The sequence below is a fragment of the Natrix helvetica genome (genome assembly GCF_964273705.1).
Source record: "Natrix helvetica genome assembly, chromosome: 2".
NCBI classification, from domain to species: Eukaryota; Metazoa; Chordata; class Lepidosauria; order Squamata; family Natricidae; genus Natrix; species Natrix helvetica.
Window position 1 is genome coordinate 222,886,972 of NC_138552.1, and position 21,551 is coordinate 222,908,522.

A 21,551-nucleotide genomic window follows, 5' to 3' on the forward strand; every position below is an offset into this window, starting at 1 on the left:
GTTCGCCTGGTGCGTCAATTGCGCCCCCTATTGGATCGGGACGCCCTACGCACAGTCACTCATGCGCTGGTGACGTCTCGCCTGGACTACTGCAATGCTCTCTACATGGGGCTCCCCTTGAGATGCACCCGAAGACTGCAGCTAGTTCAGAATGCGGCCGCGCGGGTTATCATGGGAGGATGAAGATACTCCCACATAACACCATTCCTGCGCGAGCTGCACTGGCTGCCTGTGGTTTTTCGGGTGTGTTTCAAGGTGTTGGTTACTATCTTCAAAGCGCTCCATGGCATGGGACCTAGTTACCTGCGGGACCGCATCTCACCTCATACATCCCTACATCCCTATCCGCTCTCACAGGGAGGGACTCCTCCAGGTGCCATCCGCAAGCAGTGCCAGCGGGTGACGCCTAGGAGTAGAGCCTTCTCTGTGATGGGCCCAACCCTCTGGAATGACCTCCCTCCCGATATTAGAATTACCAATGACCTCCGCTCCTTCCGACAGAAGCTCAAGACTCACCTGTTCCGACTAGCTGGCTTAGCTGATTGACAGTTCCATCTTCCACCTCCTGGCAAACATTTTATTGGGGAATTTTTAAGGGAATTTTAATATTTGTATTTTAACTAAGAATTGTACAGTATATTTTTTACCTCCTCCGTCTACGTCCACGTCTATGTCTATGTCTATGTTCAGGTCTATGTATTTGTTATATGGTTTTAACATGACTGTACACCGCCCCGAGTCCTGCCTAGGAAAGGGTGCGGTCTAGAAATAAAAGTTATTATTATTATTATATTATTTTCCTAAACGTCTTTTCCAATGTTTCATATTTGGACTAAATGTTCCCTAATTTTTAAGTATCTTTCATTTGCCAGGAAGGGGAAATTGTCTTGATGAAAGTATTTTAACTGCTGATAAAAGCATTTATAAGCATTAAGAGGGGGCGCGGGGAAGGTTATCTTTATGAGAAACAAGATACTGACTTTCATTCTATCAGTAAAAGGTCAGTGTACTTGCTCTTTTCAGCATATGAGTTTTCCGCTAATTTTTTTTTTAAGGAGACGAAATGTTAAAAATGCCAAATCATTTGGAAAATTGTTACAAATGTCATCTGGCTTTTCCAAATGAGTTGTCCCAAGAGTCTTGTGTATTTCAGATTTTTTTTGCATTATTCTTCACACAGAGAAATGTGTGATTAAACAGCAGCAGCCACAAATTCTATTTTCTTCATATCTTCAATTCATCACGCCAAGATCCATGAGTATTATAATGCAGATCATCATAGCCAACTGATATAGTAATAATCTCATGATGCCGTTCTTGTGGAACTATGGAAATTTGCACTACAAGTGGAAAGTTGAGTTGGAATGGTGCTCCCCCTCCAAAAATTTATCAACAAAACCACTATTTATATATCGGAGTATACTTGGCTTATATGCCTGATATATCTTTCCTATGTGAAAAGTAGTCTTTGTACTTAGAATAACTTTATGGTCACTTTGGATGTCCACTAACTGGCATACATTAAAATGAAATTTTGTTGCATAGAGCTCTCAAAGGGTCACCACCTCCAATATGCACTACACAGCCATGACAGAATTAAATAAATAAATACAAAATTATGCATAAACACATGTATATGCATAATTTTGCATGACACAGAGAAACAACACATATATGCATAATTTTGCATGACACAGAGAAACAACACAGTCTAGTTTGGATATATATATGTACATGGCAAGAAAAACAAATATTGCAAGTTTGCCAGATGGATGGCATGGGGAACAAAGCAGTTACAGAATCTGGTACTCCTGCTAGAAATACTTTGAAACCTCCTCCCAGGGGGACAGCAACAAAAACAGACCATAAAGTGGGTGAGTGTGGTCTCTAACAATGCTTTGAGTTCTAAGCACACAGCGCTTTTAAGCAGTATCATGAATAACAGGAAAAGAGATTCCTATAATCTTCTCAGCTGTCCTTACCACTCTCTGTATGGACTTTATATCTGAGGCACTGCAGCCACTATACCAAACAGTGATGCTGTTTGTTAAAACGCTCTCAATTGTGCCTCTGTAAAAAGTGGCCAGGACAGAAGGAGACAGATGTGCTCTCCTCACCCAATACAAGTTGGGTTTTTGGAGAGACCAATTCAGATTGTTAGTTATCAGCATCCCTAGATGCTTAATACTGTTGACAACTTGTACAGCTGCATCCTTGAAACTCAATGGAGTATGACTATGCTGGCTCTTTATAAAATCTACAATGATCTCCTTTGCTTTGTTAACATTTAGAACCAGATTACTTTTATTGCACCAGTCCACCAAAGTCTTTACCTCTTCCCTATATGCAACTTCATGCTCTTGGGTCAACTTTGACGACAACATCCTTAAGTAAAGAATATCAGTTACTTCTGTTACTTAGCAATTGTTATTCAGAAGATATAGTCTTTAATACTGGAAGTAAGGGTAGAAAGCATGACTAGCAGTCCTTAATTGACTTATCATCTGTAAGTTTCCCTCAGTTCCTTTTAAAGTGATTTAAATTGCTAACTACAATTATGTAGTACTGTATGTAGAATAAACTGCATACTGTTCTGTTTGTCTTCATTCTCCCATCAGTCAGATAATTTGAATGATCAAGGTTCTAGTAACATACGGCAAATATTATGCAAATATCTAAGGATTAAATTCTAATTTAAAAGTATAAATTAATCTTATTACAAATTCAAAGGGATTGTCAAAGAATTGGATAAACCTGAGTTCATATGGTCTTTATTTAATTATTTGCTGCTACCCCATTTGGAATTCAGCATGAAACTCTGTTTTTAAGAATAATTACCACTCAACTGGAAAAGTGCAGAACAGGACAGTCAAAATAGTCCATGTATTCAAACACTGCTCTAAAACAAATATTTATACCTGGGTAAATCGGGGATGGAGGAAACTACCAAAACCAGTGTGAAAATATATGAAATTATAGAGAAAATAGCAATATAAGAATTCAGATTTATTCAATTCCATTTATTGGCACTTACAATTTAGAAAAAGGGGACAAGAAAACTGTTAGATCAGATAATGTACTAGAAACAATGGTTGTCCCAAACATGCTTTTTCAAGAGGCAGCTGGACTTTCTGGTTTTTCTTTGACGATGTTTTGCTTCTCATTCAACAAGCTTCTTTAGCTCTGAAGAAGCTTCTAGGACAAGAAGCAAAACATCTTCAAAGAAAAACCAGAAAGTCCAGCTGCCTCTTGAAAAAGCATGTTTAGGGCAACTATGCCCTTGATGACTGAGAATCTCCATAGACATTTAAAAACAATAGTGGACAATAACTTAGGAAATTACCCTTAAAGAGTTAAAAATTAAATGGTAAACATGTCTATTAATAACCATTCAAAATACTATACTTTTAAAAATCGGTATATCAAACAAATTGGCCTGATATTCTCAAATCTGTTTTCTCATGTTCTTTGAAATTGGCTTTATCTACTTACTAAATACTGGGGAAACAATTCTATCATATTGGTGACTACTATTATTTCATTCAGAAATAGAACTAAAATTCAAGGGAAGTAATATAAATAAATAAAATAAATAAAAACTGTCACATGTAATCTGAGTGGTTTCTAAGAATCTACAGTAAATGGAGAAAGTCTATTGAAAAAGCAAAAGATTAGTTATTTTTGTTCCCTGCTTTAAAAAAATAATATTGTATATTCATTCTGCTTATAAAATACACATTGTGATTAGGGGGGGGGGGAGTCTATAGAATGAGATATATACCTGTGTACTTGACAGTATGGAGATATATGTATGCCCGTTAATATCTAGTTAAATTCTGCAAGTAAGTTTCCTCATGTTTTATGCTAAAAATGAAATCTCAGGGGTCCCAGGAACATCAGGTTATTTTTATCTTGCTTGTGTGTGTGTGTGTGTGTGTGTGTGTGTGTGTGTGTGTTGTATTTGTGTTGATAAATAAATAAAGGGAGACTTTATCAGCACAAATACAACACAAATATAAAAAGGCAACATTAAAAATAAAAATATGGTTTTCTGCCTGGATGGTCCTCTGTAATGAGCCAAAGGACAGAAAGGGGGAGCAGTGAGCTCCCTTCCATATTTGGTCATACCAGGGGTTGTAACACAAATACATACATACATACATACATACATACATACGTACGTACGTACGTATGTACGTACGTGTGTGTGTGTGTGTGTGTGTGTGTGTGTTGTATTTATGCTGATAAATAAATAAAGGGAGACTAGTATACATCCATTTCAAGCTATTTAGCTCTCATCAGCTAGCCATACCCTTACTGGGAGTAGTGAGCTTCCTCCCATATTTGGGCATACCAGGGGTTGTAACACAAATACACACACACACACACACACACACACATATTATATATATATATATATATATATATATATATATATATATATATATATATATATATATATATATATATATATATATATATATATATATATATATATATATATATATATATATATATATATATATATATATATATATATATATATATATATATATATATACACACACACACACACACACACACACACACACACACATGAATACAATTAGGAGAAGTTAACTTGTGAATGGCATACTTCACAATGACAAATGCTCTAACAAATTTCTCAGATAATTGGCTGAGAAAAAGATTTTATTATGAATGCAAATGCACTATAATGCAAGAATTTTTTTTTCATGATGATTAAATTATGGCTAATTATGACTCATTCACAATCAACATGCAAGGAAACTAGGTTTGCCAGACTTACATAAGAATACATTTTGAATTGTAATTAATTTTGCATGTATGGGTCATTTAAATTTCTGATTAAGAAAAGCAAGTATACACTGAACCGAAGCCACAGAAGAGAAATATCATTTGTTATACAATAGGCTGAATATTGGCTAAGGGCCAGTTCTCATTTATGCTTCTGTTGCCTGATGGCTAAACATGAATAACTTAAACAAGTGAATAGGGCAGTACATATGCAAGATTTCTAATAAAACATTTATTGTAATCACAAGCACAGCAGTGAACATTGATAAAACACTAAGCCAGAAGTTTTAAACCAGGATTTGTTGAATGAAAAAATAATTGCCTGGATTCAACTTGCCCAGGATGCATGCCACTCCATGGTTGAGTTCACATATTATGCTAAGGTGAGAGCAAAGAAACCAATTTTTGACCCAGTGCAATTAACAAATCCAGATAATGCTTTTCAGATGAAGTAATCCTGATTCCATCACAGTAATTATAGCACAGAAAATCAATGACACATTTGCATATGGCTATTAATGTTCAATACAGTCAGGAAATAAACATCTGATTCATTTGTTTCATTTAATTCATTCTAGGACTGCCAATAGTACTGGCTTCCCCACGAACTGAAGTTACTAATTTGAGGCAACCAGTCTTCCAACATATTATGGTTTTTGACATCTCAATCCAATGCCCTATTTGTAACAGATAGAAGCAAGTATATACTGTAGAATAAAGCAGAATTGCTAGTCTCTAAGCCACCGTTGTTTTCATCTCCCCAGCAAAAACTGTGAGCTGGAATCTGCTGGATTATAAAACCAGTGTTTCTCAACTTTGGTCAGTTTAAGATCAATGGTTTTCAGTTCCCCATGCTGGCTGGGAAATTCTGGGAGTGGAAATCCACCCATCTTATAGTCATCAAGGTGGAGGAGTAATGATCTAAACTATGCAAAAATGGCTGAGTACATTATATGGGCAAAACTCAAAGCAAAACACGTGTTCTGCTACCTCTCAATGGAATGACATATAGGTTGTTCACTAAATATTGAACCCATTCATACAATCAAGAGAAATCAGGAATCATTCATATCTGATTTCTTAACCATTTATGGAAATGTGTGCACATTGTACGTACAAAGCTGTTAAATACCTTCATTCTTATCTTCATCTTTTAATCATCTTTAGAATGATAAGAGTTATAGTCAAACATGTTTGAAGAGCACCAACTAGGGAAGACAGTTAAGCATCACTGTGGTGGCAATTATTTAGTATTCAACTGCAGAACCCATTCACCCGATTTCAATCTGATCAGTTAAACCCCACCTAAACCCTCAGTAGAGGTCCCCTACTTGTACTTTCAAAACCCTGGATGACTTTGCCTCTTATTCCTCTGCTCTTATATCCCAAAATATGCCTTTGTATCATATTGTCTATGTACATGTCTCCTGTACTTTCAGAAAAACATTTCTCTTTTCCACTCTACCTTGTAAGTTGGGGACTGTTTGCATACAGTACTTCTATGATACCAGCTCAACTTCCCATTGATCCACCTTCCGATCAACCACATAAATCCCCATACTCCACTGTAACTAAATCTCCAAACCTAAGCACGAGGATCCGAAAAAGATGGATTTTAGGGCTTGATGCACATTTCAAAAATTATCTGAAAGAAATCTTTCAGACCTGGTATTAATTCAATGTTGTATTAAGTGTAATGAATTGACTCTTTAAAGCAGTCACCTTGTTTGAGGTTCACATGGAAAAACAAGGGGCATTTTAATGAACAGCAGCATTGTCCAGTACTTTTACAAGGTCTGAATACCAACTCATCAAATCACTGTAAAAGTATGTACATACAATCATTTATTACATTTTCAAATCACCAGCAACCAAAGTCCGAATGGGACAGCATTCATTTAATTAAAAACCTACAGATAAAACAGCAGCCAAACCAATAGCACAAAATTCTACAAGTGCAAAAAAAATGTTTTGGTGCTTAGAAAAATCAATCACTTATAGGCAAGGAACTATCTTAACTAACTATCTGGGGACAGATGTCTTTTACAAAAAGAACATCACTGCTCCAAAAGTCCTAAGCTTTTCTTGCTTAAGCTTAGCTCTATCTCCTTTGTGGTGAAATATCATGGGTTGTTCTGTATAAGTTTATAAACCACGTAAGATTGTGCATTAATAAATAAGGCAACATCTGAAATAATGTGAACTGAGATAAATAATCATGAGCGGGGGGGGAACTATTGACAATTGGATGCAAATGAGATTTTAGAATTCTTCCACGTTTAGGCAACGATACAAGAAAAAGTAGAAAATTAGGTACGCTTTTTTCTTTTAAGAGGAAAGTACATTTAGAATTAAAAATAATATATACACTTAGCTTTTCTCCATTTTCTAACATTATTTTGTTGGATATGAAGTTGTAACCTCAGGGGTGGGGGAATTATATATAAATTTTGAATACTAATATAAGTCTTAAAATATAGATAACCATGGCAGCATTCCAAAATAACTATATCAGGGGCTAACTGCTAGAAATGAATTTCTCAGATTGTTTTATATGGAAAATTAAACTTAAGAGCTATTTATGGAACAGATTCATGATCCTTCTAAAATACCAGATGTTAGCTTTTCCAGTTTAGTGGTTAAACACTTTAATTGAAGAAAAAACTCTCTTCAGAAGCATGTTTTGAGATGAGCACATAACATGGCACATTGGTAATTTTAGTTCTCTTGCCCACACAAAATCTTTCAAACCAAACAGTAATCTCTAACTTCAAATAATTGCGCATCCTTTTTTATTCCACCATTTCCGCACAAATCCCTGTAGAACTATGGAAATAATGATTATAATTTAAGTCTTAATTACATGAATTACTTGTATCATTTTTGTTTCCATAACATCAGGTGCATCCACATTCTGAAGGTGAACACACACATATATATACCACTTTAGATATAACATATTAGACAAAGTACATGTATTGTATTATGAGATGTAATCAGGCATGAAATCCTCTTATCTTCACTACTAGGAACCGGAGCGCTTGCGTATGCACAGAGCATCCTTGATGTCATCTGGGTGAGTGGGCGGAGCTTCCTGCTGCCGCCACTACCAGTTTGCCCAAACCAGGGTGAACCGCAAAATACCACCTCTGGATGTAATGGTGCAATATTTTGAATCTTCTTTATTTTTACAACAATGAAATTGTCATGCAAAATTACACATCTATGTAGATGGATGTAGATTCAAAATGTATGGGTGTGGTTGTTCATGTGATCTATTCTGAAATAACAGAGATCCATTCTCTAATGTTACTTGTTAATGGATTTTATCTGTTGGTTTTCATATAGTGCCAATATCAATAGTTTTGTGGTCAAAAAAACCATCCAGTTGGCACACATAAGAGATTCAGATCTGCTCCCATCCATCTATCACCATTCTTGTTTCTATTACAGAATAATCTTTATTTGCACAACATATTAACTAGGTCATGGAGCGTGAAGAACACTGAATCAGTTGACCAAGTCAATTAAACCTAAAGGAGTTAGAGTTAGCCTTAAACAGATTTGTCTGTTTGGGATTAAACTAACTATCCCCATTAACTGTGCCACCTGAATGCTGACTAGAAGTAATGAATTTCTCCTGCTCAATAATCAAAATGAAGGGCTAGAGAGATCCCACAAAATGCGACTCTTTTAGGCGTGCCATCTCTGTGCCCAGTTACATGTTTTTAAAAAATGGGGGGGGGGGCACAGAAATATGTATATTCAGTATGGCCTGTACCTACATTTTGTTTAATCTATTTTAAATAAGAAAAGATGTCCAACAATAGAAAGGAAAATGAATCTCTTAACCTTCTTTGTAACATTTGGGGAGACTGTAAATGCACTAATCACTGATTTTCAGCACATTCCCAATTCTGTGTTATTGGCAAATGGAGAGGTGATCTTGGGGTGAACCATCTTATAGGCAGCAGTTATTTACATGTGTTTGTTCAGATACAGTATATATGGTGATACACTGACATACATCACTAGATTACACAGTAATTGAAGATTACCATGACCTGGATGACTGAGAATCTCCATAGCCAATAACTTAAGATGCGTCATCCAATATTGCAGGTTATGACACTACACTTCCATAACAATTCTAATAACTTGCATTCTCTTTTTTTGCCAATGTTAAGGATTCATAGGATCAATATTAGGGTCAGTGACCACAGATGACTCGGTTTTCGGTTTCCCATTCATTTCTTAAAGAATGGAGAGAATCACATTATATATCAATGGGTTAATTCTGTTTTGAAGGAAAATTACAAAAGCTGACCTATGTTCCAGGAAGTTTCTCCCAAACCATTGTTATTCATAGATCATAGGCCCTAATTAAATAACCCAGTCTGGTACACTTTCAAGATGGTGGATCTTTGGGATCTTTGTATGTGTATATAAATGTTTGTGCATACATATATATATATATATATACAGAGGTGAAATGCTACCAGTTTAGACTAGGTAGTAAAAATGCTACTAGTTTGCCTAAACCGGTAGTAAAATAAATGAAACTGGTTCGGATGAACTGGTTTTTCTGATGATCAGCTGTGATGCACGATTTATATTAATATTATTATATTAATATAAATTGTGTGGCACAACGGATTACCCCCCCCCTTGCTGTTTGCTTACCTTACCTTTTTGATGCTCTGCGCATGCGCAGGAGGTCTTGCGCATGTGTGGAGGTGCCATGCACGAGCGCGAGTTCATATTTGCTACTGAACCGGTAGCAAAGGTAAGTAGATTTCTGCATACATAGAATTAGATGTTTAAATCTGTAAACTGGTAAATTGAATTACAATGATGTCGCTTTGAAGATGAAAACATAGCCCTGAAACCTAGATTGAAACAGAATTGCTAAATTAAAACTGGCAATGGACAATGGAAGCACATTAGAATTCATGTATGTGACAACAAAAGAAAAGATATGTTTGGTTGTGGCAACCCATTTTTGGAATTCCTTTGTCACTGTGGGGACAATCTTGGGAGGCAGGAGAAAAAAGATGCTGCCTAGGAAATGATCAGATAAGAAAAGGCATAGCCTCTAGTTGCATAACAGATTAAAAAACTCAGAAGGGAACAGTTCTAATTTCTAAGGCTGTTAAAAAAGATGGCAGGAAATTTGTATAGTTAGACTTGTAAGATTAATGTCACTCTTCCCAGAATCCTGACCAGCTAAGCCAATTCTACTTTACTGTAAGACTACATTAACAGAATCTTCCAAATCAGACAACGTTACAATTGGAACAACAGTTCTCAGAATTCCTAGTCAAGTAGATTTATCTCTCAATAGAAGAGAATGTCAGCAGCTGATGGTTGAACTGTGAAATCCTTGGTGCTTTCTGAGCTTTCAGATGTTTCCTTATACAAGCTGGTCAGTGTGAATGATCATCAGAGAGTGTACTGATGATGTTACCTAGCTGGGTAACAAAATGTCTCCAAGCAAACAGCACCCAGGACTCCATAGCTTTAGCTATGCTGGCAGATAACACATATTAATATGTTTAAGTATTGTATTTCCTACTCTTGGCATGGATTTAAGAAACTATTAAAGGACTGGGAATTAAAATGTGTTTAAGATGACTGGTTTCTATAGGTTTATGTTTTCTGTACTGTTGTTGCCTATGTATTCAGTGGCAGCAAATTCTGTGTGAACCAAAGCCAAAATTGACAATGAAGCTATTGATGAAACAAATAAGTGTGACCTTGCCATTAAATATCTAGAGCTTAGTTGAAAGTCTGAACAACTGATAGAATAGCAATCAAAATCATAAATCAGATCTCATAATTTTCAGTGGAGAAAAAGCCACTATAATCTACACCAAAGAACAAAAAACAAACAACCCTTTTTTTAAACCCTTTTTGTTATCCAAAAAATACCAGTCCAAAACTCCTAACATGTAGGAATTATAACTCGCCTTCCTATATTCAGTTTTGCAATATCTGCAAATACCTTATAAGGTATGGAAATCTATAAATGAGATTTCCATGCAAATTATCCTCACATTCAGTAATGTCATGATTCCTAAAATTCAGTCCATTTTTAAATACTCAAAAGAATTTAATATAAAATGAAAGAAATAGTCTTAGGATGTTTATGTCCTTTTAAATTATAAGCAAAGAAATAAAGATGTTTTTTGAAAGACAGAACAGCATTATTTTATCCAGCTTGGCAACATTTTATGAGAGTAACGCAACTGTTGTTCTTCTCTTTAAAAGAAAAACCTATCCTCCAGGCACAATCTCCTTGCATCCAAACATCTTCAGCTTTGAAATAAAAGTTTATCTAATGTGACATATACCAAAACGAGGCTTTTGTGTGCCTCAACAGGGATTCAGGAAGATTGGTTAATGCAAGTAAGAAAGCCCTTTGGAAAGGATACCAGCTGCTGCAGTGCCACAAACTCAGTTGAAACCTCTGAGAAAATAGCACAAGCAATGGATTGCAAATCAGGGCTAATTCTGGCAAGGCCTCATTACAAGTGGCCATGTGATTCTCAAAGTTCAATAAAGAAGAAGAGAAAAGAACAAGCATTTGCCATTAGATAGATACAATATATATTAAAATTTCTGCAAATCTGCTGCATAGTTTGCTAACATTTTAAGTGCCTGATGGTAATTCAGTTCTCAAGTCCAATATTGCCTTCACAGGCATTGGCAGTTGCATTTCCATGAAAAATAGGAGAACTACATTCATATTTTCATAGTAAATGATGAATGTGGGCGAATGATGAAGAATCATTCTCTCCCCGTGGGGCTTCTCCCAAGTAAACAATAGCAGCACAAGAGATCTTGGGTGGAAGATGAGCATTGTGGGGAGAGACACATTCATTTTTCTGCACATTCACTTGCTGCCACTGTTTTTATTTATTCCAAATTTTCTCTTCCTGCTTCACAAACATTAGTTATCCAGCACGTAAAACTCCAGTTACAGGAATACTTTAGTTCTTCAAACTTAAGGAGATTGATAATAATTACTTGGACCTATCAGATATGACTACAGTTACACTGCCACATATTTACTTCTCCAACTTGTGCTAACTCTGAAGAATGTTCATAACCTTTAGTTGGTTCAGAATGATGTATCAGAAGGTTAACTGAGGTCAGTTATGAAGTACATATACCTGATTCCAAGGTTGCCTTGTGGGACCTATAATGCTCCAGGATGCTATATATCAATATATTGAGACCATTTATCTGAAGGAGCAACTCCTCACATCACAGCCTGCTAAATGGCAAAATGGCAAAATATTGCAAAGCATAAATTATTTTCCTGAAACACAGTTGGTCAAGATTTCAGAGAAAATTCTCCTGTGCAGCCATCAATATCTCAGTCAAAAGAAAATATTTTGTAAAAACTTTGACTCCAGCAACCAACCCAACACATTGCTGGAGTGTTGTTTTGGCTCCTATTTCTGGTGCTTCCTACAAAAGCAAAACACAGGCATGACAGTTTTTCTATCTGGAGATCCTCTAAGGTGATTTGATTCCTTGTTGGAATTCCTTTCTCTTTCCAGAACAACATTTTCATATCTGCCTTCCAGTTGTCCACTGACCTCTGGAAACAGTGAAGTTAGAATTGAAGGAGACCACTTTGGACTGTTTTTTTTTTAATCTACCCATTTCACACCATTAGCAATAATAATTTATACTTGGCACAAACAAAAGTACAGTTAATAAAATAATGTCCACCAAACTCAAATAAATATCTTTCTCAGGTCATGAAGGAGCCAAGACATATCAAAGTGCTATACATATTTGCAAAACAGTCAATATGCAGGCACCAAATTCACAATAATACCATCATCAGAGGCAATGCTATCTATCTAAATGTATATTTGTGTATTTCATACAACGTTTGTTTGACTGAGCAGATAAAGATGTGCAAATCTAGGTATATTTGCTTAGAGGTAAGTCCATGTGGATTCCCTGTGTATTTCTTAGCAGGTTTATGATTACTGTGTTCATGGATGAAAATTACAGTTACATACATATAGTTACACACCAATAGCAATTCCACCATTAATTTTAGCTACCTTTTTGTTTTATTTTGCTTAATATAAGCACAACTCTGTTAGCTTTTCTATAACAATTACATAACAGTATGATCACTGACATTTTTATTTGTGTTGGGAATGTTTTTGTAGTAACATATTTCAATAAAATCCTGTGCAAACATTATAGACAAAACATTATCAACTGAGTAAGTTAAACAAGCTATTGTGGAGTGTATGACACATCATCACATGCAGTCTGGTCAAGTAGATGAATTGGTCGTAATAATATAGTTTCTGACTCCAAAAGACAATTCTCTCAGGTATAGTTGTTGGAACACAGCAACAACTAGCACAAGCATCCCATGAAAGTTTATCAGAACAAAATACTGGTGAAGTGGGATCAACAAACAGTATTTGTGACGCCTATGACTGCAATACATTGAAAAGCTGTTGGAAATCAGGTGCCCTGGCATTAGTAAAAGGCTTTTCATTAAGAAAGCCCTAGTTATATTTAATTAGTGCTTAAAAGTGTGTTTATGTTTATGTTTATGTTTATTAAACATAATTCTCATTGCAATGATACTATAAAACTCCTATCTACAAAAACAGGACACAAGCTATTTCAGATATTTTCTCTGCATTAACAAAATATACTTAACTTTTTTTAAACCATTGTTGCTGGTGAGAGATTTTTTTTGTACCTAAGCTAAGCAAACAAGCTACATTTATATATTAGTCTAAACCCTCCTCCCCGAAAAATGAAATGTAACACAACCTAATAAAAATTGTTGTGCTAATGTAGTTATTTGGGTTTTTAAAGGACAGTTTTAAGGGTATATAGCTCAGTAAAAACAAGCTACATTTATATATTAGTCTAAACCCTCCTCCCCGAAAAATGAAATGTAACACAACCTAATAAAATTTGTTGTGCTAATGTAGTTATTTGGGTTTTTAAAGGACAGTTTTAAGGGTATATAGCTCAGTAAAAATGTGTGACATCAGCACAAAAATTTTGAACATGCACAAAATATTTCACAATCATCAGCCATAGACATATTTTAATGCCATATATCTTCCTCTATTTAATAACTTATATCATTTCCCACTTAAAGGAGTTATATTTGAGTGATGATTTTAAAAGTTATGTTGAAGAATACAAGCATTTACTGAAGCTGAAACTGTTAAGATGTCCCATCTCTTCTATCAAATTAAATCTTGTGTGCTTTTGTATTTCCATAGTTTATAGATAAAGAGTGAATGAAATCAAGAATGTCAACACTGCTGTTTTCTCCCTTTTCACTATATGAATCACTCAGCTAAGCTAAGCAACATAGATGTAAGATTAGGATTTTAGCTTTATTGATTGAAATGTGGTGTGACTGATTGAAACACAATATGTTTCATACTTACTATATGCCAGTCACTCTCTCTCTCAAACCTAACCACTCACAGCATTGTGGGTGGGGGGAGCCCTCTATGTACTTGTGCTGAGTTATCAAAACAAAGGCAGCTGATCAATGTAATAGGTAAATTAATCATTGTTATACTATATCCAGTTGCCTACCTTTCTGTACACCAACATATTTGGGGATTCATCAGCGACCCCATTGCTGCTCTGTCCGTAGTTATTTCCTTGTGCCATGTCTTAAGGCTAGGGCTCCTGGTAACTTTTTTGAAGATCAATTAGCCTCTGTAAAGAATGAAAGTTATCTCAGTCAGATATTCTTTGGTAAGCAACTCCTCATGTCCGCAGCAGACAGCTCTAACTTTTTCCCAGTTCCTTAACACGAAGTGTCCTTTTCACTTAGACCTATGGCCCTGCCCCAACTCCTGCCTTAAACCAACGCAGTAATTTTCCTTCCAGCACCATCCAGCGGCCACTGGAAGTTTTATCTTCCCACCCCATTCTTGGCTAACCTAGCAGAGTTTGCTTGAATGGCCATTCAGGAGGCTTTAGCATCAACATCCTAGAACCAGCATCATCGTGATGTAGGCATCTTTTCTAGCAACGGTTGCTTCCAACCCCCCCCCCCCCAACTAACCCCCGGCATAACAAAACTGGCCACTGGACTGCAAAATTCGCCCTAAGTTTCAATCACTTCCCCGCAGCTTTGTTCAAAGTGGACCTACTTCTGTGCCACGTTTAAAAAAAAACAAAGAAACGATCCAACGCCTTTGACTCTGCGACAGTCAGCCACGTGCCTGCTTTCAAATCCACGTCCTTCCCTCCCAGGACCAATTTAAGGACCTGTTCTCTTCCTCCTCTCCTCGTCCTCTTCCACCACACTCTTCCATGACCCGGCCGCCTCACCAAGGCGGAGCAGCACTCTGCGCCTCGCTCTTCTCATGTGAGTTGGAGAATCCGATTCGACTCTCAGAGCGGCCCTGGCCCCTCTAAGCCCGAACAGCCACAACACAAAGGTTGCTTGGCAGTCTTCGGCTAGCGGACTCGGTTCTACAGTGGTCCCCAACAGTTCTTCCCTTCCCTTCCTTTCCTCCTGCCGCCTCCTCCTGGGAGCAGCCTTCTTAGGCGGGCGTCTGCCTTGTGCCTTTCGGCAGCAAATGGCAGGCGCGCGAGATTGTTTTGCCCTGCAGTGAAAGCGGAGAAGCTGCCTGAGATTTCAGCACCGAGGACAGCGCCTAAAGCACCACCTCCTCCTTCTCCTCCTCCTCCTCCTCTTGCCGCCCGCAGCTGGTTTCACCCGAACGCAAGCCCCGCGCCGAGCCAGCCAGGCAAAATTCCCCCACTTCCCGCCGCCTGGCGTTATTTACCTCCTGGGCCAAGGTCACCCGGCGCACAACAGCAGCGTCTCCCTTCTCCTCGGCTGCTCGGACCACCCACCCAAAGCCCTGTGCAATAGGTCTCAGCCGGCAGAAGACGGCAGGAAGCGAGGCTCGTTCATCACACAAGCAGCGCGCACACACACGCTGTACTGCTTTCTCCCGCCGCCGCCGCCGCCGCCGCCGCCGCTCCCCCGGCGTTTGCAACTCCCTCAAAGCTTTGCTGAAGCGGAGCCAGCGGCAGTGGCGAGAGTGCTTCCCTCCCTCTTTCCCTCCCTCTTTCTCTCCCCTCCCTGGAATGGAGCGAGGCTGTCTGTCACGTGGGAAAGTGGAACGTCAAAGGTGCCGCCGCCGCCGCCGCCGCCGCCGCCGCCACATGGCAACTGCGAAAAAAGCTCCCTTTGCACTCGACTTTCCCGCGGGGGTGGTGGGATTGGACGGAGAGGGCGGACGGCAAGAAATGACTGACATTGACTGCGGGACGGTGATTTCGGCAAAATGAAGGCTTCGTGGGAAGAAAGCGAGAGAAGCCTCTGTTGCCACCTGCCTCCCTTTGAAAAGAAGCCTAATCTGCGCGCGGAAACGCAACGGGAAATTAAGTCAGTCTGCATCAAACCGCCTTTGAAAGGAGACCAAACGGCCGCTTGAGCTCGATTAGAAAGCTGGTTCAGAAAGCCCTCCACAGGCATCGATTTTCTCTAACTGCGGCTAACAGCGATTGCGAAGTTCACTTTGGCAGGAGGGGTGGAGAGCTGGAAAGAGCTATGGGCACAAACGAATAAAATCCAGGATTCCGAGAAAACTTGGGAAAGTGTCTGAGCCGGATTAGAATCAAAAATAAAATCAAAACATTTCATTGCAAAATAAACGCCTGGCAGAGAAGAGGATTTATCGTGTAATAAAACTCTTGTAGAATTCCTTGCTGTGATAAGGGTCTAGAGGTCTACCCTTCCCCATTTCGAATCCTCTGGTCAAAGGGCATTATGATAATATCACAACTTTCCTCTAAAATTAAGAATCCTGACATTCTAGAGATTAATGTGCATCTTTATCCCATAAGCTTCCATAATGGATCAGTGTCCATTATATTAAACGCAAGCAATGTTATGTTGAGGAATGAATACTAAAAGCTCTCAAAATGTGGCTTACAAATCAACTAAGTGCGGTTCGAATGTTGTATGCTTAGTGAACCTGATCACTTCCTCTCTCCCCAGGGATGGGGCAATTTCGACCCCTGCCTGGTTTTCAAATACGGTAATGAGGCTCTGGCCCATAATTCATGACTTTCATAATAAAACATGGAGATGATGCATTATTTACTGAGGCCCTTCCTGGTAGCCTAGATTAAGTTGCACTTTTTTTTAACCTTTTGAGTGAGTGTTGAATTATATTCACAAACATTGGAATCAGATAGATGATAGATGATAGAAGATAGATAGATAGATAGATGATAGATAGATGATAGATAGATAGATAGATAGATAGATGATAGATAGATAGATGATAGATGATAGATGATAGATGATAGATGATAGATAGATAGATAGATAGATAGATAGATAGATAGATAGATAGATGATAGATGATAGATAGATAGATAGATAGATAGATAGATAGATAGATAGATAGATAGATAGATAGATAGATAGATAATAGAGAGGAGAGAGAGAGAGAGTGAGAGAGGGAGGCAGGCAGGCAGGCAGGCAGGCAGGCAGGCAGGCAGATATCCATTATTTCAGACTGGGGATGTCATTAAGACAATCATATTGAGAAATTAGACTAGTGATACTTTTGATATTAAGGATTGGATTCAGTTTGTGTGCAATTTATTTTGAAAAGGCAGTGTTAAAATATGACTCAGTATGATGCTCTTTGGCATAGTTTTTACGACTTTTTGAACAGTAGTGTACCATCTTTTTAAACAAAATGTATAATTAGAAACTGGTTAGACATCTGATGAAAATATTGGATAGCTAGCTAGCTAGAAGTGGTTGGTGGGTTTTTGTTTGTCATGATTTATCTTTTTGTTTCCCTCTCTCGTTATTCATTTTTACTTCATTTATTAATTAAAAAGTCCTATCCCCAACACAACAATTTGGGTAATTATGTTATATGAATTAAATGTTTGTACTTTATAAACAACAAGGAGTAAGGCCACAAGACTTTCTCAAATGTTCCCTGGGTGGAGACCTTTGAGAGCCTTTTATTTAAATCAGGCTCACTTACTGTTTTAAGCCATAGTTTCTTTCAAGAAAGTTAGTTAATGACAAACAACCATGGTTGGTTATGGAAAAAGATATGTGATGCTGTAACAAGATTGAGACAATTCGATGCTGTGTCATTAAAAACAAAGCAGAATAAAACAAAAGGATTATAATTTATGGCATACATTTATGAGTATGAGATAAAAGTACAGTATCTTACAGGATTCATTTCCATTTCATATCCTAGCCACCCAATATGCAGAAAGTCAGTTGTGAAATAATGGCTATACAAGCTAACTTCTAATTCAGTTTTCACTCTCCTTAGTCTAAAACCATGATGGCAAACCTATCGCATGTGTGCCAGAGGTCGCACACGGAGCCCTCTCTGTGGGCACAGGCACCGTCATCAGCTGCTCTTCTGGTTTCCGGCATGCATACTGGTCTTTGGAGGTGCCAGAGTGCCAGAAAATGGCCCCCAAAAGGGCCTGAGAATGGCCCGAAAAATGGCCAAAAACTAGGTCATTTGGGGGGCGTTTAACGGGCAGGAAATGGCCTGAAAATGGACCAGAAAAGCCCCAAAAACGGCCACAAATGAGTCAGTTTTCAGTCATTTTCAGGCCAAAAACAGCCCCCAAAATGGCCTGAAACAGAATGGCCTGAAAATGGCCCCCAAAATGGCCCAAAGCCAGGCATGAATGCACTAGCCAGCTGGTCTTTGGGTTTCTGGTGTTCTGGCGCAGACGCATGCGCCCGGTGCCAAAAAGGTTTGCCATCACTGATCTAAAAGATCTCAAAAGGGTGATATGTCACACTGCCTTAACTTCTGTGAGGCCACATATACTTCATAGCCTTCTTCAATAAGACATTGGCTTCTATACCAGTTGAGATGCATCTAGAGCTGCTTTTTCCCCCATGTTGAATTATATTTGTCCTATTCTCTCAAGGAAAAGCAAAATAATATTATGGACTTCCAATAGTCCATAATTCTGTACACACTGATTCCCCCTTCCTCCTCCCAAAGTGTGGCTTGTGGACCCACCTATTCTTGAACAAGACCTGGACTTTGTGAAGGCATTCTACTGATTTCAAAAAGATTTGACATTTTTTAAAGATCCTTGGCACGGAGTCAGCAAGTAGCTAGGATTGGCATTTTCCACTTTAAACTTCAGTCTGATTACTTACAAATAAGGTCAATTGAATTCAATGGGATTTAATTTATCCCTTTAACTTATCCACTCTGTAGGATGATAATGTTGCAGTGGGATGCTTTATATAATTTCCCGAGAGTAAGCTTACTAGACACAAAGGTCCTTGCTTTCAAACTGACAATTTCATTAGGAAACTGGTAGAGCTGCAACAAAAGGGGCAGTTCAATCTTTTTATTTATTTATTAGATTTAAGATGTTAAGCAACATTTCCAGGTGATGTCTCTTATGTATCTTTTTTATATAATAATTTTCAAGAGGTAGATATTGCTTAGAACAATTTCAGACCTTCCATATCAGTATCTAGTAAACACAGCTTCCATGTGCTTATTGATAATACATCCAAAGTTAGAAGTGCCTTATTAAATGTTTAAAATAAACATATTCTTCCACAATAGATTTTATTTTTAAAAACCTGTTATCTTTATTATTTTAAATGTTTCTGCAACTGATTTTCTCCAATGCAGCAAAAGAAAAACAAAATAAACCTCTTTAATGTATTCCCAGAAACCCTGATTAAATGCTTAAGGTCTCCATCTCTCTGATTGAATGAGCAGCAATAGCAAAATTATCATTATTGTTATTAGTTGATGCGTTGATTTAGATCCAGGCAATGCGAGCAGGGACATGTTATTACTTGCACTGAATGCTTAAAACAGTAATTATTCATGCTGCTAAAAATTACTGTTTCCAAAACCAATCAGGATTTTAGTTACATTATGAGATTTGATTCCAAAACTAATTAATCCCTTTCAGCCCCCCTCCCATCACAAAATATTTATGTTTACAGAAACTGCCTTTATTTTCCTACAATCAGCCTCTGCAGGAACCTTTTGTGTTGAGTCAAGACAGACTGCAATAGCAATAGAGAAAAACAGTTACAGAAAGATTTTGGGAGGTTGATTTCTTTCTCCGTGATCAGCAGGCATGCAAAAGTGTCCTGGATGCTTGGTACGTATGCATGTCTTTGTACAATTTAATGCAACTTAATTTTAGGCATTGGGATCTTGAAATAATCATAATCTTATTTTCAAATGGCTTACAGTAGCAAAGTTTTCTTTTCCATGTTATTTCCATATTACACAATTATAGAATTATTACTCATGAAACTATCAGCATTGGTGGAGAAGACCTTAAGAAAGAAGGGCAATTCAAGTACTTCAGCTCCCTCATATTCAGCAACGGTGATAGCTTTCCGGATGCCAGCACCAGTGTCAACGCCGCCTGGATGAAGTGGTGCCAGGCGAATGGAATCCATTGGTTGCTCCTACACTTCAAGTCGAAGACTTACAGTAGTGTGTCCAGTCACCCTCTATGGATCAGTATCAATCCTGAAGCGAACCTGACTGAGGCCATCTTTGAGGCTTCAGAGTTGCCATAAGGAAGAAGAAAGGACAGGGAGGCGGGAGATCGATAGCTGGAGCGGTGGTAAACAAAACAAAAAGTTTTCCTGTGGGAACCAAGGACATTCCAACAGGTGGCTGGGGAGAGAAGTGGAGTAACCAAGCAATTGGCCAGCACCTCTATTGGACAATGTGACTGATTACTTGGGTGAAGTGGAAACTTTTTAATGTGGTGAAAACCGTGGGAACTTTCAGAGTCGGTTTTTACCAGTTATGCTAGTATGATGTATCCAATAAATTGTTCCTTGAGGAATCTACCTGCCTCAGGGTTCTGCTTTCTATGGGTGCATTACTTGGAACACTGACACAGAGTGCTGGTCAGCGATGGCAAAGGATGAACAGTCATATGTGTGATGGAAATGCCACTGCTCTGATGTGCTAACTTGGACTAATGCAATTCAACCACACTGTGAACGATGACATCTGATGTCGACTGGGTAGAATTGTTCTACCAATGGTAGAAAAGATGCGGGAAGGAAGACTTAGGTGGCATGGACACATTGTATGTGGTAAAGAAGACTCGGTGGCAAAGACAGCCATGGGTCTGGACCAGTGGTGGGTTCCTATTGGTTCGGCTGAACTGATAGTGGTTTGGTGGCCTGGGTTGCTGGAACTGGCAGTGATCCAGGCCTGCTATGCCCCCAAACTGGTGTCCCAGGCTGCGCTGTTAGCGGCGCCATCTTGTTTTTTTAGTTCCGGGCATGCACAGAATAATTTTAATTGCAGTGCGCATGCGTCCACAGCGCACACATGAACAAACCGGCAGTAGTGCCTGCTGGAACCCATCCCTGGTCTGAACCCTGATGGCCAGTGACCCCTTAGCAGACCTAAGAAAAGGTGGATGGATTGCATCAAGGACATGAAATATGTGGGCGTCGCCCCTGAAGATGCCGTGGCTCAACTCAAATGGAGGCGGCTTTGCTGACAAGTGGATCCTGCCATAGTGTGGGAATAATGCTAGGAAGAAGAAGATTCTTGGATCTTTCAAAAAACTGATTGTTTTTTAATCCATTTGATCTCAAAAAGGTGATTAAAAATAACTGTTAAGTATCCTGAATGACCATATGCATTTTTGGCTAGCCTACAGAGCCT

At 38.3% G+C, this 21,551-nt stretch overlaps 1 protein-coding gene across 5 annotated transcripts in view; it reads right to left on the bottom strand.

Moving 5' to 3' along the window:
- Positions 1-15,830, bottom strand: part of RGS7 (regulator of G protein signaling 7) — a 173,875-nt gene extending 158,045 nt beyond the window's left edge. For 2 of the 5 annotated variants that reach the window (XM_081944691.1, XM_081944692.1), the window contains exons 1-2: positions 15,639-15,830; positions 14,431-14,556 (exon numbers count right to left, since the gene is read on the bottom strand). In XM_081944691.1, the coding sequence (XP_081800817.1) occupies positions 14,431-14,508 (78 nt within the window). In that variant the 5' untranslated portion in view covers positions 14,509-14,556; positions 15,639-15,830. The remainder of the gene's footprint in view (positions 1-14,430; positions 14,557-15,638) is intronic. The other 3 variants (XM_081944694.1, XM_081944693.1, XM_081944695.1) reach the window with 2 other exon arrangements.
- Between the last annotated feature and the right edge of the window lie 5,721 nt (positions 15,831-21,551).